This window comes from Watersipora subatra, chromosome 1 (assembly GCF_963576615.1).
Source record: "Watersipora subatra chromosome 1, tzWatSuba1.1, whole genome shotgun sequence".
NCBI classification, from domain to species: domain Eukaryota; kingdom Metazoa; phylum Bryozoa; class Gymnolaemata; order Cheilostomatida; family Watersiporidae; genus Watersipora; species Watersipora subatra.
Window position 1 is genome coordinate 71,011,832 of NC_088708.1, and position 18,058 is coordinate 71,029,889.

General features: G+C 37.9%; 1 protein-coding gene across 1 annotated transcript in view; it reads right to left on the bottom strand.

Annotated features, from left to right (window-relative positions):
• LOC137393680 (inositol 1,4,5-trisphosphate-gated calcium channel ITPR1-like) overlaps positions 1 to 18,058 on the bottom strand; it is an 89,363-nt gene that overhangs the window by 35,908 nt on the left and 35,397 nt on the right. Inside the window, 13 exon segments of the mRNA XM_068080324.1 lie at positions 762 to 813; positions 1,666 to 1,777; positions 3,571 to 3,746; positions 5,319 to 5,478; positions 6,262 to 6,412; positions 7,240 to 7,254; positions 8,345 to 8,449; positions 9,256 to 9,402; positions 10,037 to 10,240; positions 10,426 to 10,578; positions 11,003 to 11,196; positions 15,446 to 15,583; positions 15,781 to 15,934. Of these exon segments, the coding sequence (XP_067936425.1) occupies positions 762 to 813; positions 1,666 to 1,777; positions 3,571 to 3,746; positions 5,319 to 5,478; positions 6,262 to 6,412; positions 7,240 to 7,254; positions 8,345 to 8,449; positions 9,256 to 9,402; positions 10,037 to 10,240; positions 10,426 to 10,578; positions 11,003 to 11,196; positions 15,446 to 15,583; positions 15,781 to 15,934 (1,761 nt within the window).

Sequence of the window (18,058 nt, forward strand, 5' to 3'; positions counted from 1 at the left end):
GTCACTCATACATACAATCATGTATATATGGTCCAAATAGCAAATGGAGTAAGAGTTAGTACAATAGTTTGATGATACGTCCAACAAACAATTGAGTTAAAAATAGGTTCGTTTATTATAAAAATTGTGCGTGTCATCGATTACAACCACATTTTGTGACTAATCATTAACGGAGTCTCTTACTAGTTCCAATCTCCTATAGTGCTGCTGTATACGTTATATCTGTTCTAATCTCCTATAGTGCTGCTGTATACATTATATCTGTTCTAATATCCTATAGTGCTGCTGTATATACTACATCTGATCTAATATCCTATAGTACTGTTGTATACATTATATCTGTTCTAATATCCTATAGTGCTGCTGTATACATTATATCTGTTCTAATATCCTATAGTGCTGCTGTATACATTATATCTCTTCCAATCTCCTATAGTGCCGCTGTATACATTATATCTGTTCTAATATCCTATAGTGCTGTTGTATACATTATATCTGTTCCAATCTCCTATAGTGCTGTTGTATACGTTATATCTGTTTTTCGTTGACAATTCTCTTATCTATTGTTTTTATGTGTTTAATTGACTTAAATATCTCTTATTTTCTTTAAAGCAAAATTTAGTATATGCAACCTTAAAAATGTGCATAGGACAATGTTTGACACTTTCAAGGAATTGAAAACCCGATGAAATTTGGAAGCACTTAGGGAGATACTATGATCTTCATCGAGCCAGAGTTGAGGTATAAAGGGCTAGACCTACCTGCCCTCAAATATAGTCTCCGCTTGTGTGTGAATGTTATTCAAGTCCAAACCTAAAGCAATCAGACAAGCAATGTATATCTTTGTTACCAATCAAAGAAATCTGCATGTCTACCAACTATGCAAATGGATCACACAGAAAAAATAACAGCTGGCATTTCATTTATATAAATATACAAACTTTGACTAAATGCAGGTTTGTGATAATAAAAGTTTGCCACATATATTAAACTTTGTGGCCTATTTGTAGAAAAGTATAAAATTGCACACATATAAAAGGAAATTCATGTCAAATTGAATATTTAGCGAGAAGAACAATAGGGAAGAGAACAAAGCAATGTTAGAACAAATGTTATTTGTTTTATATGATGTACCAATTATGAAGCAGCCCAAAGCATGCATTAAGAAAACAACTCCAGTACACCAACTCCAGAAAGCATTAAACAATAGAGTGATGCAGGTTTGAGTCAACATGTACTCATATTACTCAGAATAGAGGTACCTGCTATATAGAAACCCACGATGAATGGGATGTTGACTTGAATTAAAAGAATGAACTACACAGATTCCATCTCGTAAAAACAGTTGAACATGTCGTCCTACCACCAGGGATGTAAGCTAATGCCAAAATAGGATGCACAAGCCTGAGATCCTAACAGCATTGAGGCAAACACTAACAAAACACGCATGCATAGCTACAGCCCGATAAAAGACAATGGTCACTAGAAACCAGGTGCCCCCATATGGTGATGGTGTTTCAATCAAACTGCAGACTCTGCCTCATTGGAAGAGGTGAACGTGCAACTGCCAACAATACAAAAGTGTACAGTTATAGACCGAGACACGCGCCACCTCCACAATGTGGAGAGCTGCTCGCATGCTTGCAAACCACTCAACCAACATACGGATAATGGCACTCTTCTTCTCATCAGAGTGTGCTGGTGGAGAATTCAACTTGTTCTTATACATGACGAGCACACTGACTATGTAATAATCTTGTTTAGCATCCATTATAAACTAAAACACAGAAGAAAGGAAGTCCAGTGGCTCGCAGAAAAGACTAGCCAACCGGTTAGAGGGAAGTGCATGAGACAACAACAAGCAAAAACTAGACTACTGGCACTCTACTGGTAGTCTACTGGCAGTCTACTGGTAGTCTACTGGCAGTCTATTGGTAGTCTACTGGTAGTCTACTGGCAGTCTACTGGCAGTCTACTGGTAGTCTACTGGTAGTCTACTGGCAGTCTACCGGCAGTCTATTGGTAGTCTACTGGTAGTCTACTGGTAGTCTACTGGCAGTCTATTGGTAGTCTACTGGTAGTCTACTGGCAGTCTACTGGCAGTCTACTGGTAGTCTACTGGCAGTCTACTGGCACTCTGCTGGCAGTCTACTGGCACTCTACTGGCAATCTACTGGTAGTCTCCACATCTACAGACTACGGTATTGTTGCAACAGAAGGTATGTCAGTTCTAAACAGTTCCAAACTAATTACTGTCCCAGTCAAACTGCTTCATGGGAGCAGACCTTTACTTTTTGTAAACGTGTCAACCCACTTGTGTAAATGTGTCAACCCGCTTGTGTAAATATCACTCTGAAGGCATATTCAACAAGCCATACCAGTTTTATGCACCTCGTTACCAGCAGAATTTTCAATTTTTTGTTACTGCTTTTATTACAGGCTTTTCAGTATTCTAAGGCAAACTAAGATTGGCTGTTGACTGATCAGTTGAAATTGCGAGGTGAAGATGTGGGCACTAGCTAAAAGCTGTGTGAGAGGACAACTCTAGGCAACTATTATTAGCTAGCTGAGGTGTACACGTATGCTAGTTTTGGAAGAGGGTGCCCAATATTTAGGAAGTGCGAAACAAGCTAGCTGCAACAGTGAAGCGTGAGATGGGAGGTGGTATAGAAACTGTTAGCAGTAGATTAAAGCCTTCAGGATATTGATGCAGGCCATAAATTGTGTAAAAAGCAAGTGATTTCGGTATGTAAACCTGTGAACAATTAGTGAAGCACGTGTAAGGTTACACAATCTATGGCCAGTTTTCGAATCATCTCAACCCGCTTGCTAACTAACTACATACTAATTACCATTCTGCGCTTGCTGTGCCAAGCTTTCATCAAACTCTCGTTTGAAAATTGAGAGCAGACATGATATTCTATAATCCAGCCTGACGTTGAGAATGAACTAAAACGGATACATGCAGTAGCGATGTCAACAAATATAAACAGCTGGAGGCATGATATCAGCAACAACAGCTGTATTGGCTAGTAGCAGACTAGAGCAATGCATTCATCGCCCAAAACGAAATGTGGCATTAACAAATCCTGGTTTTCTTTTTACCGAAAACATGTACATGCATGAGGTAAAGGATTTGAGAGTTGTTAAACCCTTTGGCGTGGTAAGACGATTCACAAGATCTGTGGCTACGATAACAGACAAGCAATGATTTTTCTTTACTCTAACATTAAATATCAATACTCAATATCTATATCACAATCAATGTTTGACATCCCAAATTGTTGATCAAATGTTTACAAAGACTTTCTACTTATTACATGGGTATACGTACGATTCTGAAAGTTTAAGAGTTGTTTCCACTGACCCTTTTTTCCATATCACACGCAGCAAGCATATTTAGATTTGAGTTATCCATTTTAATGAAAGAATGTATTGCAATGCTATTGAAGCTATTCCATTCAGAACAATCAATATGTCTACCACCAATAATCGGCAGCAACCTGATAGACTTGTCACATGGGTATGATTGGAAATGAAGACAGTCACTGAGAAGGCACTCGGACATACCTGTAATATCTCAATAATCTTCAGTTTGGTGTTCATGACGATAGCATCCTCTTTGTTGGAGCACTTATGAGATGCGTCTGTGGAGGCAGCTCCTGGAGAATGAGGAGAGGTGGCTAGAATTATGTTAGTGAGCACTGAGGAGACACCGCCTAGCGATTTCAGAACTGAGCTTTTCCCTAGAGAAACACAAGAGGCTGCATGCGAGCTGCGTGTAAACACATTCTCATGCAATCAGTCTGTAAAACACCAGTAACACAAGGTAGTGTAGCAGGAACATATTCAAGATGTGCTATTCGTATGTCAAGGTCAAAGAAAGGAAATGAAGCTATAAAGTAAAAAATCAACAGCAAGCATGCATCGTTTGAAAACAATCTGTCAATGGTTAAAAGTGTGATCGGGTTGCAAACTCCAAACAATCTGATCAGAACAGTAGGAGAACTAGGCACTTTTACTTACAGGCAACTTTTCACACAAAGACGAAGAGCAATCACATTTTGGCTTAGTCATAATGCTAATAGAGAGAGGACATCATTGGCTAAGTACCAAAAAGGCATAAAAAGTAGCATACAATATTTGTTTTTTTTACAAACACTTAATAGAGAAATTTAACTTGATCTCAGAGATACAAAAGTTCCCACTGCTTGTGTTTAGTTCTTAATGCTGAATGCGATACGGACTATCCACCAACAAAAGTACACGATTGGACTCGCTAACATTGAGTACTGAGCTAGCTTGTTAACTGAATGGCTGCTCCTCTAGCAGTCAGGCTATTCAATAACTATTCTCCTAGAAAGATAAACTACAGCAATCCTACATATTTCCATAATAAAGACGGGAAATACAAGAACAGCTGAGACAGGCGTGGGAAGGATCTAACGTATTTACATAATAAAGACGGGAAATACAAGAACAGCTGAGACAGGCGTGGGAAGGATCTAACGCTGAACAATCATTAAACACAAAGCAGAATAAGATTCTAAAGAAAATCCAAAAGCATTTGTTACGAGTTTTTTTGAATGTCTAATTGTTTAAAATAGCATTCTTGCACATGCTCGGCGACAAACTGACGAGCTGAGTATAAATGAAGCCTTTAAAAACAAGCTGTAAGGTAGCACAACTTAAGGAAAACTTGAGCTGGATGTCCCGCCCTTACTATTCATGATGATTAATCTCAGTCTAATAATCCCCAAACTCTTGCCAATTGCATAAAATCAACAGAAAGCCTACTCAACTTCCTTCTGCTGTTTATAGTGTCACATGTTTCTGATGAAATGAGCAAACCTGTTCCTGGTGGCCATCAGGAGAGTAACCGGTGCAAAGTGATCCAAGAGACAATAAAGATGCAGATCATTCAGGTAATACCAATGCCATGCGACAGCATAAGGTTTAAAACTTAAATATTCAACGGAATCAATTCCTAAAAACATGGAAAATGGTTTTTTTCAAAAACGATGATACAAATAATACACAAAAAAACCATTTCTTTAATCACTTTTCTTTCGCGTATAGAACTATGACCTCAGAAAATGTTGGGAGAAAAATTCCATTTGCAGTCAACTTTTGTGAAAGTCTGTAAGCGGCCTGAAGAGCACAAATGAATGCTTCACACAGACAGAGAAGCAATAGCGATCTCATCAAAATAACTTGAACAGTAGGAAGTTGAGAACAACCGCAAAGCCCCTCAGCCCCTGGTCCATAACTGCGACCAGCGCGAAACTGCTTCTTTGTAGCATAGCACTTAAACTAACCTGCAGTATTAATCTTCACTACCTCGGCACCAAGTTGGTTATGAACAGACATTTGATCAGGCACACAGTCGAGGATTGCTAAGAGAGTCTTTGTTAGTCTTAGCAAATCGCTGAAGCCGTAGAAACCAAAGTAGATGAGATTCCTGCAGAGCTGGACAACCTGCATAGAGAAAGAAATACACTGCGATAGAATAGCGAAACAGAAAACCGACAATGTTGCTCTGAGCATGAATGACAAGAGAAAATATTAAGGAAAAGCTGCTAATGCAGATGATAACCTATAACTTTTCTAGTTTTGCAGATGGCAAAACACATCTGTTCGCTCGAGCATTAAAAATGAGTTTTAGTACTAAAACACTGATGTAAAGAAAGAAACCTTTTCGGGTTTTTGCTAAATTATGCAGAAACCATGCACTCTGCTAGTATAAATGTATCAAATGCTTATTGGTGTCTCCAGATGAGATAAGCAAAAAATGAACTTTAAAGATTTTTCTTACGACACAAGTAGTTACGACACAAGTAGTTACAATGAGAACTTCTGACTACTTTACAGGTAATGTATGCAGGCCAGACACAATGAGTTCACTACTACGATCAGGTAGTAGTGAACTAGAGGTACTATCAGAAACATTTATACAAATTCATAAAATTAATATTGACTCATGTTAATCATGACTCAACGAAGTATGGGTTACAGCAAATATTTACAATTTATTGGATTGGCTATTCAAACTGGAAGCAACCAGTGAAATGGAGCGTTGTTTGTGTGAACTTCACGTGATCATCATAGTCATCAACCGATAGATGTATAGACATATAGATGTATTGTCTTATGAAATATTATGTTCGTAAATGCACTAACCCACAGAAGTATTCACCAAAAGGATATAAACATTATGAATATAGGTCATTACTCATTTACAACATGACACTGAATATCCACCTCATAAGTCAGCTTATTCTGCTCTTTGTCAGCAAAGGACCATGACCTGTTAACAACATTGCTCAGGTACTCTTCCACAAACTGTAATGTTGTTGCAAACTTCAGCTTAACAGCTTCCTTATCTGGATCAGGACTGCAAGTCGCCTCGTAGCTGCAAAATTACACACCACGTACCGCGCTAGTAATATAAACTGGCGGTTGAAAGCGGCATCAGTAGTTGTACAAAAAGGAGACGATTACAAACAGCAAAAGGCATGGATACGTGATTCAACTAGATACATGTAGTCATAGAAATAGAATGAAGTAGCTGTCCAACTACAACCATGCACAAACAGATGTAGGCATGCAAGAGGAGCCGCAGGAGCACACTGTGTTAAGCCTGGTAAATAAACAAACCTCATATTTGATTACAACATGGTAATGCTACACGCATGTCTACATGCAATTGGTAACTCGCACAAACCTTGCTCACTATTACATTATTACAATGAGCGCAAGTGTAAACTTGGAAAGTTACGAGTAGTCTCCATGTTCAGGAGACGGGATTGAGGTGATTTAGTTGTCAAACTGTTAAGGCTAGTAGAGATATAACAGTACAGCAACTAGCTCATGAAGTCCTGAAGCATATGTGAACATACACAGGGGTTCAGTATTGCAAGCGATTCACTGCTTTTAAAATTATGTTGGTTAGTAGACATATTACAAAATGAGGGGCTGCTTGTAGGCAGACACATTAAAATAGATCAACTACAGCTCAACACAAAATTTCTCATATACTGCCTTGAGTTTCATGACCTACAGTTGTTCAGTTGTAACTGGCAGCACCCGGTAAGGCAGCACAGACGACAAAGAGTTGACTGTTGCAAGAAGTAACGAGTTCAACTAGCACAAAGCTAGCCACGGTGCAATAACTATACACCAAATAGTATCAAATAATATGAGGAAAAAGTGGATGCATATTATCTACACGAAGCATACCCCATCTGCGAGAACCTGCAAATCAATCCGCATTCAATTATATGTACATACATTATCTAGCAACATGACAAAGATCGAAAAACATTCAGCAATATTGATACCAGTTTAAACTTATTTCAAGGGTGAGTGAACTCATATTTTGATTCATCTGTACATTAGCAACACATCTCAACATTCCTAGACAATCACATCATACCTCATTATGATGATAAGAATTAACTAGCAGGCATCTAAATTCCATGCATAAATGCAATGCACATAAATGTACATCAGCACCATAGCACCATGACTACCATAACTGTCACGTACAACTTTTATCGTTTTTCTAGGTAATTCAGACACGCTGATTCCGATTTTGTACTCAAAATAAAGATTGGTCCACTAACCTTCAAAGTCATGAAGGATTTTTAAAGAGTTTTAATATCCATCTCGAAACCAACACAATCGGCATAACAAGCTCCGCCCATAAATATGTGACGTAACCTAGCTTTTTAGGAATGGAAGTTAGGGATGTTTAGTCCGATTTAGAATGATAGAGATGGGTGTCTGAAAACCCATTATTATCTAACTTCAGCCAGTAAAATAATCTCAGTCTTTTATGAAAGGTAGATAAACTATTTAAAATTGCTCGTAACTTGTCACATGATGTTTAATAGACTAAACGCTGAAAAAAATGAGCTCAAAAGAACAAGATTTTATCACAAGCTAGCGTTGTTATCGCGCTTTCTTGAGCTTATTTTTAAATATGCGATGTTAAATAGCTTATCTACCTTTCAGAAAAGACTGATATTATTTTGAGGGCTGAATTTAGATAATAATGGGTTTTCAGACACCCATCTCTATCATTCTAAATCGGACTAAACATCCCTAACTTCCATTCTTAAAAAGCTAGGTTACGTCACGTATTTATGGGTGGAGCTTGTTGTGCCGCTCGTGTTGTTTTCGAGATCGGCATTAAAACGCTGTAAAAAAGCCTTCATTACTCTAAAAGTTAGTGGTCCAATCTTTATTTTGAGTACAAAATCGAAGTCAGCGTGTCTGATTTACCTAGTAAACACAATAAAAGTTGTACATGACAGTTATGGTTTAACACAGAAGTACTTACTCCTCAATAGATATTTGGGTGGGTATCTCACTCCAAAGTCGAGCATATTTCACAGGAGTTACATTCTCTTGAGGTTCCCGATCGACATGCATGTGCAGCATCAATCTGCAATGGTTAGGTACTGCGGTAACACATTTAACCGATACTACGCTAAACCAAAATATTGATGAGTTTCAAGCACATAATACTGTGTATCATGAACACACAATCGGCCTCTGGGTGTCATGTATACACAATCAGTCTCTGGGTGTCATGTACACACAATCGGTCTCTGGGTGTCATGAACACACAATCGGTCTCTGGGTATCATGTACACACAATCAGTCTCTGGGTGTCATGTACACACAATCGGTCTCTGGGTGTCATGTACACACAATCAGTCTCTGGGTGTCATGTACACACAATCGGTCTCTGGGTGTCATGAACACACAATCGGTCTCTGGGTGTCATGTATACACAATCAGTCTCTGGGTGTCATGAACACACAATCGGTCTCTGGGTGTCATGAACACACAATCGGTCCCTGGGTGTCATGTATACACAATCAGTCTCTGGGTGTCATGTATACACAATCAGTCTCTGGGTGTCATGAACACACAATCAGTCTCTGGGTGTCATGTACACACAATCAGTCTCTGGGTGTCATGAACACACAATCAGTCTCTGGGTGTCATGTACACACAATCGGTCTCTGGGTGTCATGAACACACAATCGGTCTCTGGGTGTCATGTACACACAATCAGTCTCTGGGTGTCATGTATACACAATCAGTCTCTGGGTGCCATGTACACACAGTTAGCCTTTGGATGTCACGATTATCCTCTAGGCCTAACTTACACATAGGTAAATGTAATTACCTACGGCTTGTCTAAAATACAAATTAGGTATATTGAGCCAAGAGTAACCTAACCTGCAGAATGCGGCACGCAGATCCCAAGGCAAAGCATCATCTGACATACAGCGAAGGATGAGGTCAATGTTGAGCTGGGCAGAGAGAGTGTTGATGGCAAGATACTGTCTATCTAAGCACATATGTGAGAAGAGGTCAAGCTGGTATCTGTAAAGGAAAATACTAGCTCTAATATTCACAGCATTGTAGGGCAAGTGAGATAACTGTTAGCTATCGAGAAGCAGCGTTTACAATCAGCCATGTCATGAGCAATTACAATACAATATGAAAACATGCCTTATGCTCGAATCTCGGCATAACGTATGCAATAAGTCTCCCCAACTCTCTGATCCCCTCAACAGGCCGCTAGCAGAATATTATCAGCAATCACCCGAGTCACCTTCATCAGCGTTAACATATGACAATCTTTAGTCACTGTAGTGCTTTGGAACGTACATAATTAATTTTAAAAACTAATTTAAAATTAATTTAACACCAGCATTAAGTCTTTAATTCATATCTATTATCAAATGAATAAAACAGACCCTGTTGAAATAAATCACTGTCTGATCAGATACGTCGAATGTCAAACAATGTGACTAAAAAATGGCATCTCTAAATTGCCTAATGTGAACTCATACTACTGACAGCATACTACTGACAGCACACTACTGACAGCACACTACTGACAGCATACTACCGACAGCACACTACCAACAGCATACTACCGACAGCATACTATCGACAGCATACTACCGACAGCAAACTACTGACAGTACACCACTGACAGCATACTACTGACCTGTAGTAATCTAAAGTTGCTCTGTCTGAGGGCTTTCCCTCCTGGTAGCCAGCAGCCAAGTCCCTGATAGGCTTCCTTCGTGCCCCATTCTCCCAGTAAAGCTCTACCTCCTCCTCTTCCTCTGTTGTAATCACCATCTGAGGAGCTTCTCCTTCCTCCACCCCCTCTATCTCCATTTCTACCTCAACCTCCGTCTTCACCAACCTGCACACCCACAAGAAATAGTCAGTCTTACATTCTATGCCAAAATATATCGACCACTGCATGGGAATAGTTAAGCATGACCTATGGTAGTTAAGAGTAATATTCCTGGTAGTATCGCAAGGGATTGTCACCAGATAAGCCATGTGTGAGACCATATTAAAGAACAACAGATCCAGATGACTAACCAAAAATCAGCAGTAAAATATGGTGAGGCCCACCTGGTCTCTATGAGTATATCAGCATTCTTCTCACTAAGTACAGACTTGCAGATGAGCTCTTGAGTGATGGGAATAGCCTGGTTGTTCGAGACACACAAGTCCGACAGATATTCGAGGAACCTATAGAGTAGGATTCATCTAAATACAAAGTAGCTAGCAGTCACGGGGCAGCCTCACATACGACACTCGTACTGATTACAGGCTAGGTAGTCAAACAATGCCGAATAAAAACAAATTCGGGTGTTCTGATCCAAACTTGATAGACTCAATACAGCGGATGAAAATCCCAAAATTGAAATTGTACAACTAGGTCACCTGCTAAAAACAAAAAGTAGAAAGCGAATCTGCATGTCTGTGCATGCTAGCGTGAGAGTATTGTTAGAAATAAGGATTATGAATTACTAATTTGCGGATTACTAATTCCAAGTTCATCAAAGTATGCAAACAGAGGTCAATACTTGCACTCCCTACTTTTATGAATTTGTGAAAAGTGGTCGATACCTACACTCCCTATTCTTATGAACTTGCAAGAAGTGGTCAATACCTGCACTCTCTGTTCTTACGAACGAGGTTGACAAATGTTTCAATTTCCAAGGCTGTGATATGCTTCTCTAACAACTTCCTGTTGTCGTGCAGAAGCGCTGTTATTGTATCTTCCGCAAGCACGCCATAGCCAATCTGCTTTTGCATAAATGGGAACCACTTAGCTATCGTCTCCTGGTTTTTTCTATAGCCAACCTGCAATACAGACTTTCCACATAGCGCCTGTTCAGAATACAGACATTGAAACACGCTTCATAAACATTATTTCTGTCCGTATTGGCACAAGAAATGCAATTATTCTCATTGAAATCACAAAAACTTCAAGTTTTAAATTTTTATCATAACAGTAGTGACAACTATAATGTAGTGATATAAGTTATACTAGACCATCATATATAATTGTCTTACACCCTAAAGGATGAATTCAATCGCCGAGTTAAATTTCGTGAAAATTACCATTTCATGCATATTCGCGGATTAATTTATTTGCGGCTGAAAGCCGTCACTCTCTATGAAGAGTTAACTCTATTACGTCTACCAATAGAGTTGACCCTACGCATGTGCGCATCGCGTATTTCGTTTTCTATTTAGCTTACAACTATGGGTGGATCGTGCTAAGCTATAAATTTTTTGCTGCGTTCAGAGGTTTTTACGAATATTCATAGATTTGGAGGCCTTTGATGAACCAACAATTTGTGGCAAGAAATGAGTTTTTTCAAAACCATTTACTAAATTAGCTTAATTTTACTTTGGTTCTTCGGTAAAACACAATATTTATTTTTTCCATCTCTACCGCTTCATTATTTGTTTTAGTGTGAGAGAGAGATTTTTCATCATACACGCAAGCACAATGACTGCAAGGGTGGTATATGTCATTCTTAGAAGATCATCAATCGTTCAGGGAGGTCTGGAAATAGAGGTAGAAGTGACCGCAGCTACTAACGAGGAGAATATATCTGTTTTAAAAAAGGAACAAAAACGCCTTTACGAGCACAAATCTTTGGCCAACTAGCAGAATGTTGCAATAGTAAGCCAAGAGAAGAGTTCTGATGATAACTTCCTTACCAGCCGTGTAGTAGCGAGAGAATCGCCTTCAACATCTACCCAAGACAGTGACAGCGATATAGAGCTGCTATTACCAAAATAACTAGTTAGAGAGCACCATTACACGCTAGTATTCACTTATCAAGAGTATCAGTTTAATTTTATTGCTCTAGACAACCGCCATATAGACTAAACTGTTTATATTTACTCCATTCATCGTTTGTAAAATTTTATTTGTATTTGAAATATTTTATTTGTACACTCAAGTTTGTAATAAATTATAATATATCTATACATGAAATAAAATATATAATTTAATCATGTTTGCTGCAGCGATATCAAGGAGTTGTTGTCGATGAAGGGGTCTAGGTTGACTGGTTGCTTCTCTGCCAATATTCCTGCCTTGATGAATATTACTACTTGTCTCTAGTTTTCGTAATCGGAGTAGGTTGTTTCATTCTTAATCGGCAGTAAACACAAAAAAGAAAAAATATTAATAAGTGTTAAGGAAGTACAAAAACAATAGCTGAAGTATTTAATGAAAGCGATCAGTTTTTAAACAAAAGAATTAACTAATGCAGTTATTTATGGAAAAACGTATCTGCACTGCAAATCAAATACATACCATAATGTCCAGATCAAAATCATGATCGTCCTCAACTTCGGTATTAGAGATTGATGGAGTTGATTTCAATGTAAAAAGACTAGGAGAGATTTTTTGCAATGACGAAGCCATGCCGAATAACTTGTGAAAACCTTGAATAATTTTGTAAAGTTTGATGCAATGGCAATAAAACTCGAAGCCCAGCGATGATTTTAAAGAAGTTTTAGAACTCGGCTACGTTTAGTACTTCTGCCTAGCGGCTATTTTTGCGATGACGCCATTCTGCATATCTTGTGACAACCTTGAATGATTTTGTAAAGAAATGTGATGCATTGGCAATGGTGTTAGCTCAAAGCCCAAGCAATGATTTTAAAAATGTTTTGGAACTCAAATACGTTTAGTATTTATATTGAAAACTAGCCTAGCAGCTAGTTTTTAATTCGATGCAGTAGTTATTCTCCCTTGTGATTAAAAATAGAACTAATTATTCACGGAATTTAATAATTCGCGGAATTGACTGTTCGCGAAATCGCGAATTTTTATAACCAACGAATATTTTCATCCTGTAGGGTAGATTCATTTTGATTGCTCAAATCTAGTTTCCTGTTAATATATCACCGCAATCTTTTGCAGTATTATCCAATAATGAATGAGCTATCTTGTAGACAAACAACTCCTCGTTTTGTAGTTGACGCTCAGGCAGCATCATTGAAAGCAAAAAAAATTTTTATGCTGAGCTTGAAAATAAGAACCTGCTGGCATTAACAAGAACCTGCTGGTAGACATCACAAGGTGGTCATCAAAAATACTGTGATTATTACATTACTATTGCGATTAATACATTACAGCAACTGATGCAGTAATACATTGTATTACTACATTAGTTGCTGTCAGGTACTTTATATTTTGCATTTAACAGAGATAAAAACACAAGAGAGGACGACCGCAATCAACATACACTGAGCCCAAAAATCTGTAAGTACTACTGAAGAAAGCTAGAGAGGTGGATATCAACTTAAAATGAAGCTCAAAATCTACATACTATTACTAACAGTCTTGTAACATTTTGCTACCCATAAGATTCTGTTACTCTGTTGTTAATATGAATCTATAAAAATGTTTGTATGTATGTTTGTTGGTCTTTTTGTTTTCATCCCTGTTAAACCCTGTGTCCAGTTAGAGCGATTAAAATCTAACAACAAAAAATCTACATTGCACAGGATTTAATCTCAGAACCTCCAGATCTGGAGGCGGCTAGCTTAACCATTAGACAAGGTGTCCAACTGAGCTTACTGATTAATAATAGTCAAGATATTCATTACATCGGTTAAAATACTCTCTTAAACCGCTTGGGGTTATTAACTAGCACAGTTGATCATTACGCGTAACGGAATGATTATTAAGCCGCCTGCAAAAACGGCAATTATTTTAGTAAAAATTACTTACTAACTTAAGAGGTAAGTTCCTCAAATTCAGTGGGTAATTATTTTATTACCCGCGCAACGTCGGGCATTCAACTAGTAATGTATCCATATATAAATCTCATAGTCTGTGGCTCAGTTTGTCCAGCTATAGCTAGACTTGGAATTAAAAGCTCGCATCTTGCTGGATTCGCACTTACGAAGATGGCAACCGCAAGTTTCAAACCACGCATTTAACCGCTGAGCTATACAGACCTTAGCATTCTATAGCTCTTATCATATACCGTATACTGTAGGCACATGTATACCGTGCAAAGGTGCATGCTAAATGAGAATTTTTGATTATTAACTAATGTCACCTTTCGCATTTGTTATTTTTGAAATTGTTTAAAAACTGATTTTGCTACCATTACGTTTTTTTTGTAATTTTTTCAAAGTGCCGTTTCAATTTCAAATGTGAGTTACACTTCTATTTCCAGGTTTCGTAGTGTTCAATCGCTAAATCGCGGCAAAGACTAATACTTTTCACACGGACAATTGTATTATCTCGAGTAGGAATAGCCTCTACATTCTCTCGCCGTTTGGTCAGACGAAGTACCAGACAAAGACAGTCCGATATCTCATTTTTACATTTGTACCAGTATCAAGAGGTACCAGCATCATCATATTCAATGTTTTGATGGATAGCTCCCGCTGGAACAGTAACCTTTTTATACACACTTCTTCTATGCACAAATTGTTATTATTAATTCAACATACTCGGGATTTTTATTTTGTTTTCTCAGTTTGTATTAATTGTATCATTTCCAAATTATCTTTTATTGTAATCGTAGCGAAACAGACTTAATTTTGCTATTACTTGCTAATTATTTCTATTTACATTTAAACACTTTTATAGTTGTTTTATTTTGTTTCTTAATTTATTTGACCCGCACAAAACATTTTCCTCATGATATGAAGTTTGAAAGCTGCAGTTGCTTGACAAAGTTTGAAAACCTTTACAGTTGTTTTATTTTTTCTCTTAATCTTTAAACTGCACAAAACACTTTTCTTATGATATAAAGTTTGAAAGTTAGAATGGTGACTGTTGTTATATGTTAAATAAAAATAAACTTTCTGTGCAAAGACTTTTATTATACAGGCAACATCGGGCATTCAACTAGTATATATATAAATCTGTTTTTGTTTTTTATTTGTTGGTCTGTATGTCCGTGTGACCAGTTATAGCAACAAAATTTTAGTAATGCAAAATCTGCTGTGCACTGGATTTGAACTTGCAACCTCCTGTTCTTGAGACAGATATTTATTCAGGCATAACTAGATAGGCATTCACCTAGCAGTGTTTTATATTGCAGCAAATTGGAAAGAGGAATACCTGAGAGAGTTTCAGCACTCTATAGCACAGCTGACAAATGTGCCGAAAAGGTCGATGACGCTGGTCTGCAAGGTCTTCCATGCATAACATCGGGCCTTCACCATAATCTTGGAAAGGCGCTTGCAATATTTTGAATATCTAAAACAACAATTATGATTTGTGAAAGCTTACCCGGTACCTACGTCTTTTTCCAATGGCTAACGCTGAGTTCAATACTTCTCTCTTTAAACTTGAACAAGATAAGTAATCTCCACCTATGAACTCAACAAATAATAATATCCTGAACAAACAACACATAAAATTGCTTCAACTTCATTTCATGGGTCATAAAATACCTGTTTTAAGATATTTTGCTCTCTAAGAAGTTTTTGGCGTTCTCTATCTTTAATAGTAAAATCCATCTCAAGAGGGTCACCATGTTTACCTCCTCCATTGTACTGGTCATCTCCCACGAAGAATATGATTTCTTTGAGCAACTGTGTTACGAACCTACACAGAAACGCTCTACTTACTCTTATAGGAAGCAATAAGCTTAGTCACACCTGCTACGATGGAAGAAAGCACGATGCACGAAAGCGCGAGCAAATTGATTTTAAATTGATTCAACAGACTAATTGATCAATTTGGAATTGCTTCCCATAAATTAGATACGAGGCAACAGTGGATGACTTCAATGAAATTGTGCTTCATCAAAACGAGCTCGCGTGACATGTTTTAGAATTTTAAACTGTGAATGCGTGATTAGTATAAATGAGCCAAAAGCCAGATTTCTAGTTGAAACCAATAACTAAATACATGTATTACTATATAGAGAGAATTATGACAAGCATGAGTTTACGATGCAAAAACTCTTTATGACAAAAATACTTTACTTGATAGACAATACCTCTCCTCGATACTCAACATTTGAACAATATATTTAAAGAAAAGTTTGAAAGAGTAATGGGATATAATAGTTCATAACTGGATAAGAAACGTGATCTACCTTGAAGTTGTCCTATAGTTCGCCTTTGAACAGTTGTCAACTATATACGAGCAACATTAAACTTAACGAAGCACTTTAAAAGCATTTCCAAATTTTTTGACAATTATTCCCAAATAAATAGCTAAAACTATTTGTGTATTATGAGAGTGTGTCAACAACTCAACATGTAGCAGCAGTTAGCAATACTGGCGGTGATACAACTCCAAAATGGACTTGCTCCATCACAGGCGAGGCAAATCAGCCCGCATGACTTCCGCCATGCACAAGGATGGCATGCAAACCCATATCAAAAACTTTAATTGTTATATCTAAATTTGAGAATTTTTACTTTTCTACGCTAAAAGTACAAGTTAAGCCTAATGTCAAAATCAACAGACATTTGCCAATTTAGCCAAGAATCCCAAACTTGCAGGTACGGTAGGTACAGGCAGGTAGGTGCACACTCACACACACAAACACAATAGATTTCTGAGGAATAAAGGTTGCAGCTGAGAGAAATGAGTGCAATTGGTATTCAATGGTAGAGATAGTAACATTACATTTAGAGATGGTGAGAAGGAAAAGAGCATTTAGGAAGCATTTAGCAAGTAAAGAATAGGGAGGAGTCAGAACCACAGTAAAAACACAATAAAATATAAAATAACAAGCGGAGTCTATCACATTTGTAGTAATAGCAAAGGATTTGACACGATATCAAACAACAATGCCTCCAATACTTTTGTTAAATGTTAAACTAATGTTCAATGGAGAAATCAACCAATAATGAGAAGGCAACTTTTAAAAGCGGACTAAAACCCTAACTAGCGTGGTAGAAGACAACTCCATGTGCGCAGCACCTTGAAAATGCGGAGTACTAGGGAACAGCAGCAGAATTATATGTAAGCAATAGGCGTATGCTCCAATTCTGATATCATGCCAGCTGTGACCACAGAACGATTATCAATTTGCATCGACATATAACCGATAAGGAATAGAACATGTGCTCACAACTCCTAAAGCAATTCAAATGACCCGGTGTGCCACTAACATATTTGCAACTATTTCATATCCAGCAAGCAAGGAATGACACACGCAACACCTCAAACTTAACGGCTACTATCAATATCAATCTAAAGCACATATTAGCTTCCACTGCTGAAAAGCAGCGCCGAATATTTTTCATGTGTTTCTGAAAGAAAGGAAAGATGAGTAGGTGTGATCACACTGATAGAGAGATGCGAAAAAGGGACAACATATGACATACCGTATGAAGTAGGCATAACTGGCAGGGAAAGAGTTAAACAGGGTTACTTTGCGATGCAAATGAAGCAAAAGTTGAACTTAGCAGAAAACTTGTTACATAGCACAGACATAGTAGACACGGTATGGGTATTACGGCACGCATCCCTACAAACTTCACACTGTAAAATTCAAATGTTGTCCACGGATGAGCTGACCGCATGCATCAAACCTTTCGAATGTCGTCGAGGCCCCTGGGTATGCTCTGCCAACATGTACATCATATCGTGAGTAGAGGGAAGCAAGGCTTAAAAGCGTAGTAAAATCGCCTTGTTGCATAGCCTACACTTCAAATCAACCAATCAATACAGAGAGACATAAAGCCTAACTGTAGTTTGTACGGTTTGACT